Here is an 18440-nt window from a genome sequence, read left to right as displayed (position 1 = left end):
CAGTGGCGACTCGAAAGAAGCTAGGACGAGTACCAGGTCGAGCCGATTTTGAACGTCACTTCGAAAGTTTGAATCCAATGCCATCGACCAATCGCTACACTGTGGGATTTCTCGGAGATTCGACGTTCGAACAGGCACAATGAGTTGGCCGCAATTCCACTTCACATGTTCTCTTAGGAGATACTCTTTCTGCGCCCCCTCTGTTTTTCGAGTCGCATGGTCGACGGTGACATTCCATCGACAATGGAAAACCAGCTCTCAATTGTGTATGGACCTCGTGCCCCTGTTCCTCTTACCCTCACATTTGGACAGCTGCTCGATCATCATGCGGAGGTCAGACCAAGTAGTCCTGCCGTGCTGTCGCACGTGCAAGGATGCACAGTAACCTTCAAGGAGTTGAAGGACAGAAGCATCAGTCTGGCAAAAGCCATGTCACATGCTGGAATCAAGAAAGGCAGTATGGTTGGGATCATATCAGGAACTCGATACGAGTACCTCGAGGTGAATCATTTTCTTTCGAGTAGCCTTGGTACGCTGAAACTAATTAGATGAACATCACAGATCTTTTTCGCGTGTGCTAGGCTTGGTGCCGCGTTGATATTGTTCAACTACGCCTACACAGAGTCTGAAATGTTGGCGCTACTGAAGGCGATTAGTAGGTGCATATTGCCTGCGACAAGCGAGTTTATGTTCTGATTTTGCCCGAAATAGAGACTCAGATGCTTTTCACACCTGCAGGATTTGCACGATATGATTATAACAATGTTCTTAAGAATGCAAGTTCTTCGGTTCCAGAGCTTGAAAACATCATCGTTTTAGCCGATATCTTCGACGAGCACCACGTGGCAGACAAATCAAAACAATATCAAGACTACGAGGTATTTCTCAAGTCGAAATCTGGGTCTGCCTGGTCTCCAGATCCCACAATATCTCCCCACGACATGGTAAACGTTCAATTCACGTCTGGTAGCACTGGACTACCTAAATCGGTGGCTCTGTCTCATTACAACATCATGAATTGTGGCAGGTATATCTGGCAACAGACTCGAATGACAAGCGAGGACAGGATTTGTTGTCCTGTACCGCTATTTCACAGCTTTGGAATGATCGTTGGTAAGAGAAGGGCAAACCTCTGTTGGTTAGGAAGTTTTCTAAAATCTCAATCATTACAGCAATAAGCACTTGTGCTGTCGCCGGTTCTTCTCTTGTCTTCCCCTCCGAACTCTACGATCCCGCTGCAGCACTACATTGCATTGAAAAGTATAAATGTACTGCGCTCTATGGTGTTACAACCATGTTCATCACCGAGATGGCCAATGCAAACTTTGCAAAGACGGATAAGTCATCACTCAAGTACGTGCGCCACTTCACTTGCACAGGAAACAATACAGCTGCTGTCATGAACTAACATATGTCGCGCGAAAAGGTTCGGGATCGTTGCTGGCTCTGCCATGCCTCCAGAATTTCTACGAAGAGTGATGAAAGAGTTCTCTATTCCGCGTATATACTCTTGCTGGGGCATGACCGAGCTCTCCTCTTTTGTGACGATGATGCATGAGACTGATCCTTGGGAAAAAAGAATCCACACCACTGGCCGTTTATTCCCTGATTTCATTCTCAAGATTGTCGAACCGAATTCCGGCAAGGCCGTACCTTGGGGCGAGAAGGGTGAGGTCGTGGTAAGTGGTTATGGTCAAATGAGTGAATATCTAGGAAACAAGGAGAAAACAGACGAAGCTCTACGGCATCACGAAGACGATCTTGATGAAAGAGGTGTGGGTGGAATTGGCCAACGAGGTTCGAAAAATTTGAGGCTTTGGATGCACACTGGCGACGAGGGTATGTTGGATGACGACGGGTATCTGGTGTTCACAGGCCGAATCAAGGATCTCATTATCAGGGGAGGGGAGAATATCACGCCTCTGGAGATCGAAGAGCGGCTAAGCGAGATGGAAGCTATTGTACAGGCAAGTATCGTTGGTGTGCCAGACGACAAGTATGGAGAGACAGTTGGGGCTTTCATCGAGGTGAAAGAGGGATCACAGAGGCCTACAGATGACGAGGTGAGGAAGTGGGTCAGGGCGAAGTTGGCATACTTCAAAGCACCGGCGCATATCTGGTGGCTCGGAGACAAAAATGTGATTGAGGAATGGCCGAAGACCATGAGTGGCAAGATTTCCAAGCCTGAATTGAGGCAGCTGATCGACAAACTGATGGAAAACAAGCCAGTAACGAAAGCCAAGCTATGATAACTGCGCTTGAAATGTTCATACATATCTATGCAACTAAATTAGATCAGTTGAACTCTTGACCCCGAAAATTTGACTCGAGGATTTTGACCAGGCAGAAAACATTAGCTTGTGTATCGGGGAGATGTTTCGTCTCCAGAGAAATTTCCTGGGGAACTAGGAATGAACCATATCGCCATAGCATTTAGCTGTCGCTCGGCCAAGGGCTCCTCTTTTGGAGATATCAAGCGCCATCCTGCAGGCCCATGGTGTTCAATCTAGAAAGGTAGCCCTCACCGACCATCGTTCGGACCGCTTTCGGTCTTCTGGCTTGTGTATGAGCTCCAAGGTTCCGAGATGCACCTATGATAATCGAGCGAGGGCGAGATAGTTCAACATCAAAGATAGACTTCGTCACCCCCTCTCCCGAAGCCATGGGTAGTGCTTCAGACGCCACCGACACTATATGGCCGGGTTGAAACGTCATTACTATAGCCATTGATCAGTATCGCCATCGTTGAATCCCCCAAAGAAAGTACACACGTCGTCAATGGCGATCTCGGACTGATCTTCGATCGCTGACATTCTGGCCTCTCGCAAGGCTTAACGCCGTGATGTACATCCTTGCGTCCAGAACAGGATTGGTACACCAATAAAAAGTCATCGGAATGTCACAGCACCTTGGTGACCCCGCTCCTTGTTGGCTTGTTTCAACGATCTCTGATGAAATTCGCTGTGTCGGGTGAACTCAAAATAGCCTTTCCCATGTACTTTGCCATGGGAGTTTTGCTAGACAGAGATAACTTACTCACGGGACAGGACTCCAGCAAAAACCCACGAGCTTATTCGTCCGATGCATTGACCACGGAAACCTGTTGCGAGTCGCGTTGGTTCGATTTACTCCCATTGAGATACCAGTATCCACATCCGCCCACGATCGACCCCATGGGGAACTAGGAAAGCCCCCCATTAAGCTCGCCCCGTCTGCTCGGTATTCCCCAGCACGCTAACGAAAACTCGGAGCGAAGATGACTCGACCCAATCTATTGGATTGCTTTGTCTCGGAACTGAAGACAATCCCAAAAGGGATAGGATATACAGCTCTCTCCAGTAGCTTATAGTATATTTTCGAGATTCCGCTGTAGTAAGGCTGGGAGACGTGATCCAAGGGACTATGATGTTGATCCAGTCTTATATGAAAACCCAACACCCTGTTTCATCGTCACTCTTCCCATAGCATCTATTCACTTCCGCCTTTGACTAGATAGACTACTGTCAAAAGGATTTTTATTATGGAACACGAAAAGGTAGTCGCCAGCAATGGTGCATTAGGGAAAGATCATGACAACGATCACATCGAAGCTCTTACGCATGAGCGTAGCTACAATGACCCTTCCTATGACGACCATCGTGCCGACGATGATCGAGCAGATGTAGCTAAGGGCAAGAATTCCGACAAGTTCGAGAAAAAGTACTGGTTGTCCGTTAATTTTATTGGTACCATGTTCGCCATCGGCATGGCTTTCATGGGTGGTATCGGAGGTACACCACCCGACAGGAAAATACACCCAGTCTTATCTACCTGAGCTTATGGAAAACTCTAGGTTATGGTCTCATTGCACCAGTTCTTGGTGATATCAACGCTGATATTGGCCCATCACCCAACATCTACTGGATTCCTCTAGTCAACTTATGTGGCGGTGCCGTCTTTTTCCTGATGGTTGGTCAACTATCGGATATCTTTGGCAGACGATGGTATGTTGTCGTGCATATAACGTACTGTCTTATACATGATGGATCACTAACATGTCGCTTAACAGGTTCTTCATCTTTGGGTCCGCTATTGCCTTGCTTGGTTCCATCATTGGTGCATTTGCGAAGGACGTGAACACTCTCATCGTTGCTCAACTAGTAAGTGCATCCATGCTGACTACTCCTCTTTTCCCATTTCTCATGCTTATATGCGGGAATGGTAGTTCATTGGTATTGCTGTGGCATTCCAACAGTCTTTCTTCTGGGTTGTTGCAGAAATTGTACCTATGCGATGGCGATACATCGCAAACTCGTACTGCTATCTCATGACAACTCCTACTTCCCCTCTGGCAGCAAGAGTTGCATACAGCTTTCAAACCTACCCAGGTCAATGGCGCAACAGGTATGATTTGTCATAACAACTAAGTATTGTTTCATACATTCTGACAAGTGCAAAGCTTCTACTTTTTAATCGCGATTAATGCAACTAGTGTTCTTGCCTGGTATTTTTTCTACCGTGAGTATATCCCGCAATAGTAAGTGGTTGACACCTTTCTGACTGTTTCGTCCCTTAGATCCACCAACCTTCAGCATGTTGCATCGAAAGAAACTCGCTAGGGATCTCTTCCTCCATTTCGATTGGATTGGCGTCTTCCTTTACAGCGGCAGCTTATGCATTTTCATCTTCGGAATGAACTGGGGAGGTGTTTTGTGAGCTTCGATCTTTCTTTGATGTCAAATATCACGATCACTAATCTACTATGCTAGGTATCCATGGAACTCACCTCAAGTCATTGCAACCATGGCAGTTGGAGGTATCACCTTGTTTGGTATCCTGCCTGCTTATGAAATCTGGGTCTCGAAGAGAGGCAAGGAACCATATCTACCATTGCACTTGTTCAAGAACATTCGTTTCATGTCTGCGGCGTGGAATACCGGTATTGGGGCTTGCGTGTACTATGGTGCCGCAATTGTCTTCCCACAAGTGGTCAACAACTTATATTACGCCGAGGGCAAGATCAGCGCATACGATATCGGAACATATGCTGGTCTCCTCAACATGGCATTCGTTTTCGCACAGATGTGCCATGGTTTCATCGTTTGGTTTACAGGACCAAAGTGGGCCATGATCGGAGCGGCTGTTATCGCTGCACCACTGTTGAGTGCTGCCGCCTATGATCTCGACAATAAGAATCTGACAATCGGCCTTCTCATCCCAGGTGCATATGCAATGGGTATCGTCGAATCTGTTTCAATCACAACATCGACTTTCCCCCTGCGATCTCAGGAAGAAATTGGTGCTGGTGGTGGTCTCAGTGGTAGTATCCGAAATTTTACCTCAGCAATCGCTGTGGCTGTCTACACAGCGACTCTGAGCAACCGCCTACTCAAGACTATCCCTGACGAGGTTTATCCTGTTGCACGCCAAGCCGGACTCCCTGAAGGTTCTTTGGAAAGCTTGGCCGCTGCTTTGAAGGGGGCAGCCTCGTGGAATTCCGTGCAAGGCTTGACCCCTGAAATCAAGGAAGCGGTTCAAGCACCATTCCGCCTGGCGTTCAAGAACGCAGCAAGTACCGTCTTCTTGGTGGTTTTGGCATTCTCTGGAACCGCAATCATCCTCGCATGCTTCACTACTAATAACGATGTTAGTACGGAGAATTATGTTGCTGGTGGCTTGCACGGAAAGAGTGAGGAGAAATCATACCAAGAGGAGGTCAAAAACTACCGTCAATCATCATTGAAGACATCTTCATAAAGTCACCTGGCATGCCTAGCTATATCTACTATGCTCATAATTAGAGCTCCAACTACTATACAAATGGAAAGAGTTATTCTGGTGACGCTGCAAAGCCATATGCCGACACAATTAGCGGCGAATCTTGACATCCTTCCGTTTCCTGGCCTGAGCATCTCACCATTTGGCCTGAGCCATAACCAAGCCACTCTAAATTGTAGCTGTATAATCTTAAGCATAACTTAGCCTGCCTTGAGAATCAGGAGAATAGTCGTCTAGATATATGGGAACCTATCGTCTGGCTCTTAGAATTCCAGTTTTTGGCCTTCGACTAGTTCGGACGCGTCTACCTGTTACCTGGGTCCAACACCAACCAAATCTCCTGCTTATATCATCATACGCCATATAATCTATCCGTATTACAGCCTTACTTCGTACATCACCGGGGCATGCCGGATGAAGGTGAGCCAAATTTCGCGCGCACCGGCCCATATCTTTGTTTCCGCCGCAATGGCTTGCCATCTGATGACCTCAGTGGTCCAGAGGAAGTGCTCCGGGGTTTCCAATATCTTGAGAGCGATTCCTTACAGACATATTTTTAATTACGAAGCCCTCGCCTCAGATAAAGTCGCAATCACGTCCTTGACTCGAGGAACTATCTCTTCAAGAACATCGACAACCTCAGTCCACATTGCCTCTTGCAATATCTTGCCTTCATGACTTGTAATGAGCTCACCACAACTATTGTATCTGTCAGCGTCATTCCATTCTCTCTTCTTGGAGGCTAACTCACGGAGCGTAATTTCCATCTGCAGACCACCAACGTCCGTTGGAATCCTTTCCTAAAGTGGAAGCCCCAACAAGCACGCGAGCGCCATTTTCCGAAGGCCTCAGGGCCAGAAAGGAGCCGATGCCCTTGGCAATTGTATATAGAGGGGTGTCGAAGTCTCTTGCAACATCACTCCGGCACGCACCAGGACATGCGTCATTAATAACCACTGTTGGCTCGCCTTTGCCATCAAGACATCGATATGCCAGCTCTCTTGTAATCCACATCATGAATAGCTTGGAGGCTACATGTTGCTGGTAAGGTCCCACGCCAAGGTCACTGTTGTATTTGTGGAGAAGCTGATCTTTGTCTTGAGGTTTCAATTGCACGTCGATGTGCCCTGTCGATGTGACGACAACTAGATGTGCTAGTGAATCTGCAGTGCGGGATGCTTGCAGCTTTGGAGCAAGGAGGATCGCTAAGAGCGCAGTCCCGAGAGTATTGACTTGAAGACTGTTCTCCCATCCCTCCTCCGACTGCTTGAAAGTCCGACTGAAGATGCCTGCGTTAAGAATAGCGACATCGACCTTTTTCAAACTCTCAACTCGCTTGGCGAATGCATCGATGCTTTCGGAGCTAGCCATGTCCAATTGCCATACTTGGACGACGCCTGCCCGCCCTGTCGCTTTTTCAATTTGCGATTTTGCGATTTCGCCTTTCTGCAAGCTCCTGACACCCAAAATGACCGTTGATGCGGAGAGTTGGACATATTTGAGGGCAGTTGCATAACCAACGCCAGTATTCGACCCTGTCACAATGACGGTCTTGTTTTCGAAAGTTGTCGTGATTTGCTTGGGTGGGATAAACTTGCCCTTGAGAAGAAATGTAAGACCGGGCATTTCCAAGAAGTAAAGAGTACGACCTTCTCCGAAGAGTCTAATCGAGAAAATAGTATGCTAGGATATAATTCACGTCTTTGTTCAAGGTCGATGGATTCTAGGATTGAGCTGCTCTATGGCAGCGATCGAGGTCCGTATATATAGCCATAAGCGGCAGCGGATACTCCTGCTACCGTAGGAAATGGCCGCATGGTGATGCTTCAAGGGTTCCATTAAGTGAGCACCTTGCTGATTCATGATATAAAGGAGAGAGTTTTCGGAGGCACGGAAAACACGATATACCCGACCCCTTGGCACTAGGCCTAAGATAGTCGTGCCCCCAATACTGACAACCGCTGTTAGTGACGTACTAAGCGGGCTCATTTCGGGTCGGAATGGCCGCTGGTGTCGCGTATTTTCCAACGAACCTCGAACCATCAGCTCGTCCACACCTTTGTATAATATTCTAGGTCGCTACGATGAACGTACTGGAACTATCATCGGTGACAAATCCACGAGTAAGGAGGCGAGCGTGCCTCAGCTGCACTAGCGCCAAGGTCAAGTGCACTTCTGCTTCGCTGGGCGCAGAAGTATGCGAAAGATGTGAAAGATTGGGCAAAGGATGCGTCTATGCAGAGCCTTCGTCTGAGGCAAGAAGTCGTCGGAGAGAATCTTCGTGAGTGTCAAAGTCCCATATACTGTCGGACTAAGAGGTCTATGAGAGTGCCTTGGAATACTTCGCACATCAGATGCCACTTGCATGCATAATGATATGGCTCAATTCAACTTGGCTAATTCGTGCTTAGTTCTGCCAAGAGACTCGAAGAGAAGGTGGAGTTGTTGTCCACACAAGTAGCTGCTTTGACACAGCATATCCATTCCAACTCGATTCAAGGACAACTAAGTACTCGCCCTACCACTAAGATCCTTGGGTCCAGGTTTCCGTCCTCACACGACCGAATAAGTGGAGGTCACTTGGGGTCTTCCGAATACTTATCCAGGTCCGGAGATGGTGATAATGATAGCTTGACCAAGGTTGCACTAAATGATCTAGGGGGCCTGGCAGCTCTGGGCCGTCGACTGCAAGCTTTCCGGCAAGAATTCGTCCACTACTTCCCATTTGTAGTTGTGCCTCTCACAGCAAGCCTGGAAGCTCTACGATGCGACAATCCGTTCCTTTTCTTATGTATTATGGCCGTCACTTCCTTTGAGGATCCCATCCTACAGCGCAGGCTCGGGCACGAGGTCAAGAAGCAAATCTGCGATCGCTTAGTGATGGGTCTTGAAGTCAGTTTGGACCTTTTACAAGGTCTTTTGGTATTCGTCAATTGGTATCAATACTTCTGCTTACCTGGGAAGCATCAATACTTCCTCATGTTACAGCTGTGTATTAACCTATGCCATGAGTTGAGACTAGACTTGAATGAGAAGGGGAAGAGAGGTCTAGAAGAGGCTCAAACTCAGGGGAAAGTGCAAAATCCCGCAGAGATGAGAGCTCTCCTTGGAACATATTGTCTATCATCCCAGTATGCTCTACCTGCCTGTTGGTCATTGTTCTGAACGTGAGCTGACTGAACTCTAATGAGGTTGTCGATGGTGTTGAGAAAACGGACGATTATGCACTACACATCATATATGGAGGATTGTTGCATGTCACTCGCACGACTGAGGGATGTTCCTAGCGATCAACTGATCGCGCCATTTGTGGAAATTCAGATACTACAGAGGAAGATTAGTGACGCCTTTTGCTACCACGATATATCTACCTGCGACATAAGAGGAGAGCGCGCACTCCAGATCACCATTGATTCTTTCTCCCGAGAACTTGATGGACTTAAAAAGATTGTTGGCTCAACAGACAGAAATGCTATTCTGGCCCAACATCTTCACTTTCTGGAAGTCTGGATTCTTGAAGTCGCGCTCCACAACGAGGTTTGGCAAAACTCCTTCGTGTCTGCCCGACTTAGTCAACCCGAGAATAGTCTCTCAATACAGCTCTCAGTACATCGGACAAAGATGCTGTGGCAGCTCGTCGCAGCAACGGTTTCATTTCATAATTGGTGTCTGTCTGTTGAGAATAACGAGCTACTCCATTTTCCATTCTCTTGGTGGACAGAACTTTCTTACGTGGTTATCGTTCAGGTCAAGACTGCTTTCCTCAACTGTGGGAATCTTGTCACAGGAAAGGTACAGATAACAGAATCACTAGAAGCTGAATTCAGAAGAGCTGCTGAACAGGAATTCATGATACCTCATCTGCTGGATGAGTATATGATGAAATTGACCACAATTACCACGCAGCTTGTTGATGATGACGGCAGCAGGGACATGGTATATTACTATGGGGTCTTGCTCAAGAGCATACAATCTGGCTATGAGAGCCGAATTAGGGCTGAGAAACCACCCACACTGGGGCAATTTGAAACGCATCAAAAAGAGGCATCCTTTTCACAGCTGTCGCATCCGGAAGTCAGGAGTGCGGACATAGAAGGATCGATGCCGCCAGCAGTCAACACAAATGATGCGGTACTGGAAACAGGGGACCCGGACATTTCTTCTGCAAATCAACTGGAGTTGCAATTTGATTTGGCCGAACCTGGGTTTGACGAGTTCGTGTGGGACACGATGATGGATGATTTCTCCTTCTTCATACCCAACAATGGACCATCCTTTTGATGCCTCACCGAGGCTGGCTCGCACAAGCTTGGTTATCATCAAAGCTGGATCACTGTGGTGTTGAGGTAATATGGGACAACGCTAAGTCATCCCTATCCGAGACGGGCGGCATGATTGTGCTCCTACGCACTGGGTCATCTTGCTCGGCGAGGAAGCGCCTATGTATGAGCTGAAAGGAATATGCATATAGCTACCGCATATCTTGTTGCTGATGAAATCAGTATTTTAGACTAAGGAGTTCAGGTCAAGGGGTTGGTCAGGCAGCAGTAAGACTGGTCCCGTGATCTCGGAATCTCGGATAAATCACGGTCTATCTGAGCTGCCAACGTTCTTTGGGTGACCCGTCCTAGGACATCACGTTCCAGAATTCTCGCGTGAACGGGGAGACCATTATCCAACTATAAGCACTTAGCTAGAAGGTATTGTGAAAGGTTCTCTAAGCACTAATTCCTTCTCGCAGGGAGTCTTAAAAACAAGCGATCGCAGCTTGATCAAGATTATTGTCACCCCCTCCAGGTGCAAAACAGCTCAAGTCTCTAAATCATCAATTTCTCACCCGTTTCAATTCGGCGACGTACAATTTGAATGACTCATCTCAGATAGGTACTAGTAATTAGACCTCTCAAGGCCTAGACACCAAGGGTTGGAAATCGGTAACTAGCACCCAAGCCCCGATTCAGAGCATCAAACAATGTCTCCGTGAATGTCTCCGAGGCTTTCGAATTGAACCACAGCCTCTGGAAAAGCTATATTAAGACCGGCATCTCCCTTTACGAGATTCGGCTTCTGCTCTACATCATACAAGCAGTTACAGATTCATGAGTTTTGTTCTTCGCGCACTCTTCCTATCCCTTTATTTACTCTTGCCACTCTTCAAAATGGCCGACTCACACGATCACCACCATGTCCACCAGCATGACCATGCTGGAGATCATGCTCATAATGGGAAAATCCCGATAGACGCAGCATCTTTTACGGAAGTCAATAGGGCGCATTGGAAGTAGGTAATCTAACTTCCATCACTTGTTTTCACACAACATCTACCCACTTCTCCCTAAGTCAATATCCCAAAGCTAAGGATTTAGTAAATTCGCTGCTTCATATACGTCCGAACAGTGGCAAAAAGATCTCGTCAACCATGTCAATGCTTTCATTTTGACGAACATATCCTGGATCGGTGTCGACTTCATCGACCCTGCCACCGCCTTCGAGAAGGACAACGACCCAGCCAAGACAGTCAGGATCCTTGACTATGCCTGTGGCCCTGGCACAATCACACACGCCCTCGCCGGCCGCGCGACCGAGTACATCGGCCTGGACCTCAGCGAAAACATGGTCAAGGCCTACAACCTCCGCTTCAATCCAGATTCGGACCAATGTGCTGCAAATCCACTGGAGGATCAAGGAGAAGAGGAGAAGCTGAATGCTCACGCCGAGGTGGGCAATCTCTTGGACCCAGCCGGCACGCCGCCCGCATTCGACGATCCCAAGTACAAGGATTTCGACCTTGTGGTCGTCGGTCTGGGATTCCATCATTTCAGGGACCTGGATCTGACCATGTCACGGCTTCTTGAACGGCTGAGGCCCGGCGGTGTCTTCCTCATTGTTGACTTCGTCTCACATGACGCTATGAAGGCAGACGATGGCAATCCTGCCGCACCCACGGTCGCACACAATGGCTTCAGTGAGCAGCGTCTGAAGCAGATCTTCGAAGGGGCCGGGTTGACGGAGTTCGGAATGCGGGTCTTTGGTGAAAAGGTGATGCTGAGGGGGCTGAATCCCAGAGAGTTATTGCTTGCAAAGGGCCGCAAGCCGGAGGGCAAGCAGGCAGCTGTTCTTTGAAGAAGTGAGAGTTTGCTGGGCTTTGTAGAATTGATCAAGCGCCGTCTGACCGTGCTTCGTTGATCTCCCTAGCCAATATCAAGACCGGCTAGTCCGTCTTCTAGCCCGTCTTGCCCGTGATTACGAGGCTCATCTTTCCTCCCACCTGTCTTGACATTCTTTCGCTCCTGCTGCCTCTCGAGGCCCTCTCTCCTCTTCCTCGCCCTGCGCACATCTTCATCTTCCCACTCCGCCGCCTCCCGCAGCTGATCTCGGACCCGTCGAATCTCCACCCTGAGCCTCTCCCTCCTTTCGTCATTCCACCTGAACCTCTCATTGACCACTCTCGCACACATAGCGAGATACTGTTCGTTCACGATCTTCTTCAACTCGTTGTCCCCTTCCATAGTGCCGACCACGGTCTCAAAAGCCAAGCCCGCCGTCCGGATCGCGAGCATGACGCCTGAAGTTGAATCATCGAGCGCGCGAAGACTTTGCACTCCGCTCTCGCGGAAACCGGCGTTGATAGCGGCGGCGAGGAGCGGGCGTGCATGCTGCAGTGTTGCGCAGTGGATGTGTAGTATGAGTGGGGAGAAGGAGAGATGCACGAGGCGTGGGAGTCTACTCGGAGGTTCGACTTTGGTTTCCGTCTTGGAAAGATCAAAGTCCTCTTGAGACGCCGTAGGCGATGATGAAGAGAGTCCAAATAGTTGCGTAAAACGTTCTTCCTCTCGCTTTTCATTTCTAGTCACTTGTCGGTCCACATTCGAACCATCACGTGTGACGTCTGGAATCGGATCATGGGACACATAAAGCCAATGCCCGCCTCCCTTGCCACCGGGAGAGGTTCGAGTCAAAGGAACTGAAGTTTCCACGTCTCTAGCGTCATCACTCGCTTCGACATCGACATTGGCAATTAGGTCGGCAGTACGCTCTGCGGCAGAGTTCCCACTATCGCCACCTTCGACAAACACGGCAACGCGACCAGCACAGCTGCTCGTCGTGACATAGCCCTCAATCCCATTAATCTCGTCAATCAGATCCCGGATCTGAACGTCGACATTGCCTTTGGGTGATTTGTCGGTGTATTCGTCGTCGGGCTGTTGCAGCTCGGATAAAATCTTTCGTTTGCGCGCTGTGAAAGCCTCTGGAATCCTCAAGGAGGATGGTGGGCTTGAAGTGACAGGCAGATGTCGCCCAGGTCGTGCCATGGTCCTGCTCCTGCTGTGGGTGAAATGGAACATGGCAAGTGGTTGATTTACGAATATTAGATTGTGGCAAAGCAGCGAAATCATCGGTGGTGAGTAGAAAAGTCATATCACAGCACGGCGAATCGGAGCACGGCTTTCACAGCCTTGGGGCCACAAGGCTCTGGCACCGCTATGAACCCGCTACTCGTATGAGATGACTTTGTTGAGCACGATGGTTATCTCTCGATGTATTTTGACAATTTTATTATAGTGCTTCGAACGCAGTTATATGCACCAAACTATTTCATCAGGTTCCATGAATATATTAATTTCAAAAGAATAACCACATTCCGACTCTCTTCAGTCTTCCAAGGAAGGTGTTTTCTTGGCCTTCCTTCAAAGACATGCGCCACCTGCTCTGGTTGACAACAACTTGACCATTCTCAGTCCTAGCTTCAATCTCCGCCTTGTGATCTGGGTGGAGGTCATAGCGATCTGTAACGAGATCCATCTGATCCACGTGCACAAATTTTGTGCGCTTGAAGAGCTTCCAGAACACAAACATGACAAACATAATCGGAATCTCAATGTAGTAAGACACGAAGTCCACCGCACTGAACTTTGGACTAAAACAAGACCAGCCTTGAACGAGTACTATGACGATGTTGAGGCCAACTGCCAGGATGGGTCCAACAGGATACGTCCAGTTTCGAAATGGCAGGAGATGCTCCAGACCTTGAGCTTTCATACCTGCTCGGAACCGTAGGGAGGACAAACCGATACATATCCAGGATATCTGATTTGATACTCCAACAAGATTCTGGAGCCATGACCACAGCTGGCCTGCTCCGATGTAGCTTGCGCCAAAGCAGAGTCCTGATATCGCCGAAGTTGCCAACACAGCCACCCAAGGAACCTGGAAGCGGTTCAAGTGACCTAAGAACTTAGGGGCATATCCATCAACGGCAAGAGTGTACATCAACCGAGAACCTGCGAACAAAGCATGATTTCCAGCAGATATAACACTCGTCATGATGACTGCGTTGATGAAACTACCTGCCGCATTACTTCCAGCTTGAGTGAAAACGATTGTGAATGGACTGGTCGCAGTTGATTTCTGGGATAGATTCGGATAGTTCCATGGAACATTTAGACCGATAATCAAGACGCTGATTATGTAGAAAAGGAGGATTCGCCAGAATACATTGCGCACGACTTTAGGGAGGTTCTTTGCCGGATTTTGCGTTTCTCCCGCTGTCACAGCGATCGACTCGGTTCCTCCATATGCGAACGACGCCGTAACGAACACACTGGCAAACCCACCGATGCCTCCATGGAACGGAGCCCCTGGAATGTGCCAATTGTGGCCGCCGATGTATTTGTGGTCTCTGTTGCCGCCACAGTTGACGACGATGCCGAGAATAATGAAAATGCAGATCGTGATGACTTTGAGCAGGCTTAGCCAATATTCGACCTGTAGGTGTGTTAAATTAAAGCGTAAACAAGAGGGTGACTGTTAAGATAAGGACTCACCTCGCCATAAACTCTCACAGGCATGAAATTCAATGCCACAACCACTATCAAAAAGATCAAGCTGATCGCCCAGCCTGGAAAGTTGTCCGTCCAGAATTTGAGCAGCAGCTGTAGGGCGATGATGTCTGCGGCAGTAGAAACGGCATCATTGAACCAATAGTTCCAGGTGAGGGCGAATCCAAGGCCGTCGTCGACAAAGCGGCCAGCATATGTACAAAAGGAACCAGCTACGGGAACATATGCTGCCATCTCTCCCAATGAAAGCATAGTGACAAAGACGATAGCACCGACAATGGAATAGGCGATCAAAATCGACGCTGGTCCACCAGTGGCCAAAGATTTTCCAGTCCCGAGAAAAAGGCCCGTACCGATCGTACCACCTATTGCAATCATTTGGACCTGGCGAGCGCTGAGCCTGCGAGCAAGCTTGTCGGCTTGGATATGAATGGTGTAGTCATCGTGGTTATGTGGTGGTTGATCGAACTCGGCCGAGGAGTGCTCTTTGGGAGAGCCAAGCACACTTGCTGGCTCCCCCTTCTGTGTTTCCACATCATAGGATACCATAGTTGCTATCCAGAGGAATTGTTGTAATGTTGGAAGTTGAAGATGTTAGATGTGTTACTTATAATGGCACTGAGAATGAGGTAGGGTAGATTTGGAAGCGCAGCGGAAGCAGTGCCCGAAAATGAGCTCAAAAAAAGGAGATGACGATCTAGTCGATATTCATCATTTTTGCAGATCCATCAGGACGGCACTCATGTAGCCTTTGAGTTCTTTCACAAAGTGTGCTGGACGAAATCCTACCTGGTTTATATTCTAACATCTTGCGAGACGTATGCTGACCAGATGGTCCCAAGGTCAGCGGCAATGGAGTCATTTCCACTGCAAAGGACGCGTGGGATTTGCAGCAGGTAGTATTCAATTGCTAAGAGGGAAAACTTTTGAAGGCAGATCATTCAATGGGATGAGGAGTTGATGGCGTGCGAATGACGATGTTACTCAGATCACGAGAACCGGGGAGGATGCTCATCGCGCCTGCCGCTCCAAGCTTGCCCAAGCAAGGCAACCAAAACTTGGAAGTGCTTTTCACGGCTTGGCGCCTTCCTCGGGTGGCTTACACTTGCCCTAAAGCATGGACCGGTGTTGCCGTCAATAATCTTCTGATGGGTGCGGATCCCCAGCCCCATCTCGTTAAAAAGTGCAATGACAATTTGGCAATCCTTGTCGGTAATCCTTAGATGGCCTTGGTGCTGCTTGTTTTCAGCCTGGGGCATAAACGTCTTCAGGCTACCTACTTTCTGGCTTCCCACGGAAGAAAAGCCCAAAGCATCATTTTGCACATCAGCCCGAGAGTGGCATAATGTGTAAAGAAATTCCCGCCGTGGAGGCCGTGTTGCCTCATTTACGCCATCTCACGTTTCGCCAGTGGCGTCTTGTTCAACCTGATGTTTTCACATTTGTCAATGACAGAGTGTATGTTAGATATTCAGCTGCACAGCGACCAATAGATGCCTTTGACGTATGAGTAACCTTGATCCATGCCCTTCATGCTTTTCTTAAAGGGGCCGACTCGTCTTCCTCGGCATCAGGTTCGACCTTGTATTTACAGATACTGCAAGGCTGTGAAAAACCTGTTGCTATTCGCCACTAGTGAAGGGCAGACAAAACGCCATTCAAGAGACTGCCTCGCATCTCCATTAACACGATATGCATATGCTCAAAAGTTCGATGGCTCGGTCTCTCGCGGAGTGAATTAGGCTACTTAGGTACATGTATACCAGTCGTAGGCTGCAGCATTAACAAATGCCTTCCCTTCACTCGCCCACCTCCTTCGCCTCTTAGTTGCTTCATAAGTTAGGGCATTATCAACTTGGGTACGGACTATCAGTGTAAGCTACGGGTAGATATCGCTGTCTGAAAAACTGGACGAACACTGAGAAACCATATTAACAGTTGTGAGGTGGCACGAATACATTTCATAATCACATCTAATTGCCAAAGCAACATCTCGCTTCTTCTAGCAGGAGGTATCTTTGTATACAAGCGATTTCGAGACTCCATCTACTTCTAAATTGTCCATTGTCTTCGCTATAGGGTCATGTTGATGTCCAAAACCCAACATCAATGGTAAAGTCAGACGCCCCCAAACTCCAAGCGCTAGCCGCTGAAAGTATAAATCAAAGAAGGTATGAGTTGCATGGGATGAGAGGGCGTTGTTCGACCCCATTTTCTGTCCCATGTAGGCACTGTTTGACGTTGTGTAAAACAAGCAGGTGGAGAATAAGGAGGTAGTGTAAGAATGTAAGTCTAGCCAAGAACCTATGCCACGGGTGCAGCAACAGCAGCCTTGACATTTTCCGCATTCCCCACAACTGCAGGTTGAGTAAAAGTTTCAGGCCAGACGAAAACCCTCTCTTCCTTGGTTGGGCTGAGGGCGGCGAAAACCGGTACGGCAGCTTTGCTGCTAACACGGCGCCACATATTGGCTCTGGGGTTGAATGTCGTGGGTAAGCCTTTGCCATGAGTTTTCTCATCATCGACCTTGGCAATCTTGATAACCTCACGCTGGATATCGGCGAATGTGTCAAAAGCGATGAAAGGGAGTTTGTGCTCGATGCAGTATTCCTCTAATCGCAGTCCGCGGCGTGCGAAGAGGACATCTGCCTCCCTTGCGGCAGGAAGGTCGGAAACACCATCACCAATAAACACAATCAGAGGGATGGTGCCGTTGTCGGATTGGAGAGCTGCCATTTCTCGATACTCGTTGATGGACTGGGCCTTGTCATGGCCTAGGTCTGTGTCGTGCCGCCAAACAGCTTCCCATTTGCTACCGTCCTCGGCGATTTTGGCATCATTGGCAACGATTTCAATGTGCTTGCTCATGTTCTCACCGATAAAGTGATCGAGTACTTTCCGGAGGACGGGCTTCAAGCCAGCAGATATGACATTGAAAGGAATGCTGTTGTTGACACAGAATTCGTGGAATTGTTGGAAATCTGGGTCGATCTCCAGTGCGGTCTTCATCACCTCGAAACCATCGTCGAAGGGCACGTCTAATGAGGCATACAGTTCATCGGAAACTTCGCGGAAAGTGCGTTCGCCACTTTCCATTTGATGAGCTAGGATGGCTCTCCGCTCGGGGCCGCAACCGAAGTTATCGAACAGTGTATGGCCGGTGTCTTGCATGAAAATTGTACCATCGAAATCTAGTGATGGAGTTAGCTCTCAGACAATATCTATAGGGTTTTGGTAGATCCTACCTGAAAAGCATATAATCTTTCTTTTCGTGCCCATGTTCGCGGTATTGGTGCGGTGAATGCTAGGCCTAGCCTGCTTGGCCTCGACTGGGGGAGGAGTGAGAGCAATTGGAGCCATGATGAATGATTGGTGATGAAGTGTCTGGGAAGTGAGTAAGGAGGTGTTTTGTTCGTAGGGTCAGGCTGGAAAGGACAATCTATGTGTTGATATAGGGAAGAAAGGGTGAAGGAGGCAGTGGGGAAAAGGTCAAGTTATACGTAGGAGGCGCGAGGCTTGCATTAGGGTGGTAGCCAGGACATGGCATTATTGCGGGCACTGGAACGTAGACATGGAGAAATCGATGGCCGTTGTTTTATTGACCATCAGAACTTTGATGCCCTCCGCAACAGCTTGGACGACTGCGGGATATTGGGCACAGACCATGATTGGTTAGGGACACGGACAGAAATGTAGACTGACGCCATATATTCGTTTACCGGTCCATTGACAGTGACTGGTTCCACAGTTGATGGATCGATAATGGATTCGAGATAACGCGAAAGAATGAGTGGCGAGGAGGCAGATGGTACAATGTACTTGTTCCATTGGTCTGGCTGGTAA

At 48.4% G+C, this 18440-nt stretch overlaps 8 protein-coding genes across 8 annotated transcripts; 4 read left to right on the top strand and 4 right to left on the bottom strand.

Moving 5' to 3' along the window:
- Nucleotides 1–243: 243 nt before the first annotated feature.
- Nucleotides 244–2249, top strand: LTR84_000999 (uncharacterized protein; the record flags this gene model as incomplete). The annotated part of the gene is made up of 6 exons (XM_064844627.1): nucleotides 244–501; nucleotides 562–655; nucleotides 712–1027; nucleotides 1097–1113; nucleotides 1173–1353; nucleotides 1427–2249. The coding sequence occupies 6 exons, from the start codon at nucleotides 244–246 to the stop codon at nucleotides 2247–2249; spliced, it is 1689 nt and encodes a 562-aa protein (XP_064712487.1).
- Nucleotides 2250–3520: 1271 nt separating this feature from the next.
- LTR84_000998 (uncharacterized protein) lies at nucleotides 3521–5736 on the top strand (the record flags this gene model as incomplete). The annotated part of the gene is made up of 7 exons (XM_064844626.1): nucleotides 3521–3770; nucleotides 3833–3983; nucleotides 4049–4139; nucleotides 4205–4383; nucleotides 4439–4497; nucleotides 4556–4691; nucleotides 4749–5736. 7 exons carry the CDS (start codon nucleotides 3521–3523, stop codon nucleotides 5734–5736), a joined length of 1854 nt encoding a protein of 617 aa, XP_064712486.1.
- A 581-nt stretch (nucleotides 5737–6317) lies between these two features.
- Nucleotides 6318–7383, bottom strand: LTR84_000997 (uncharacterized protein; the record flags this gene model as incomplete). The annotated part of the gene is made up of 2 exons (XM_064844625.1): nucleotides 6318–6456; nucleotides 6509–7383. The coding sequence occupies 2 exons, from the start codon at nucleotides 7381–7383 to the stop codon at nucleotides 6318–6320; spliced, it is 1014 nt and encodes a 337-aa protein (XP_064712485.1).
- A 1614-nt stretch (nucleotides 7384–8997) lies between these two features.
- LTR84_000996 (uncharacterized protein) lies at nucleotides 8998–10038 on the top strand (the record flags this gene model as incomplete). Its single annotated transcript, XM_064844624.1, has 1 exon — nucleotides 8998–10038. One exon carries the CDS (start codon nucleotides 8998–9000, stop codon nucleotides 10036–10038), a length of 1041 nt encoding a protein of 346 aa, XP_064712484.1.
- Nucleotides 10039–10916: 878 nt separating this feature from the next.
- LTR84_000995 (uncharacterized protein) lies at nucleotides 10917–11880 on the top strand (the record flags this gene model as incomplete). The annotated part of the gene is made up of 2 exons (XM_064844623.1): nucleotides 10917–11038; nucleotides 11124–11880. 2 exons carry the CDS (start codon nucleotides 10917–10919, stop codon nucleotides 11878–11880), a joined length of 879 nt encoding a protein of 292 aa, XP_064712483.1.
- Nucleotides 11881–11948: 68 nt separating this feature from the next.
- On the bottom strand, nucleotides 11949–13070 carry LTR84_000994 (uncharacterized protein; the record flags this gene model as incomplete). Its single annotated transcript, XM_064844622.1, has 1 exon — nucleotides 11949–13070. The coding sequence occupies one exon, from the start codon at nucleotides 13068–13070 to the stop codon at nucleotides 11949–11951; it is 1122 nt and encodes a 373-aa protein (XP_064712482.1).
- Nucleotides 13071–13380: 310 nt separating this feature from the next.
- On the bottom strand, nucleotides 13381–15146 carry LTR84_000993 (uncharacterized protein; the record flags this gene model as incomplete). Its single annotated transcript, XM_064844621.1, has 2 exons — nucleotides 13381–14523; nucleotides 14583–15146. The coding sequence occupies 2 exons, from the start codon at nucleotides 15144–15146 to the stop codon at nucleotides 13381–13383; spliced, it is 1707 nt and encodes a 568-aa protein (XP_064712481.1).
- Nucleotides 15147–16901: 1755 nt separating this feature from the next.
- On the bottom strand, nucleotides 16902–17957 carry LTR84_000992 (uncharacterized protein; the record flags this gene model as incomplete). The annotated part of the gene is made up of 2 exons (XM_064844620.1): nucleotides 16902–17788; nucleotides 17843–17957. The coding sequence occupies 2 exons, from the start codon at nucleotides 17955–17957 to the stop codon at nucleotides 16902–16904; spliced, it is 1002 nt and encodes a 333-aa protein (XP_064712480.1).
- Nucleotides 17958–18440: the final 483 nt, after the last annotated feature.

Source organism: Exophiala bonariae, assembly GCF_035927105.1.
Source record: "Exophiala bonariae strain CCFEE 5792 chromosome Unknown scaffold_1, whole genome shotgun sequence".
Taxonomy (NCBI): Eukaryota; Fungi; Ascomycota; class Eurotiomycetes; order Chaetothyriales; family Herpotrichiellaceae; genus Exophiala; species Exophiala bonariae.
This window is presented reverse-complemented; position numbering and strand designations above follow the sequence as displayed.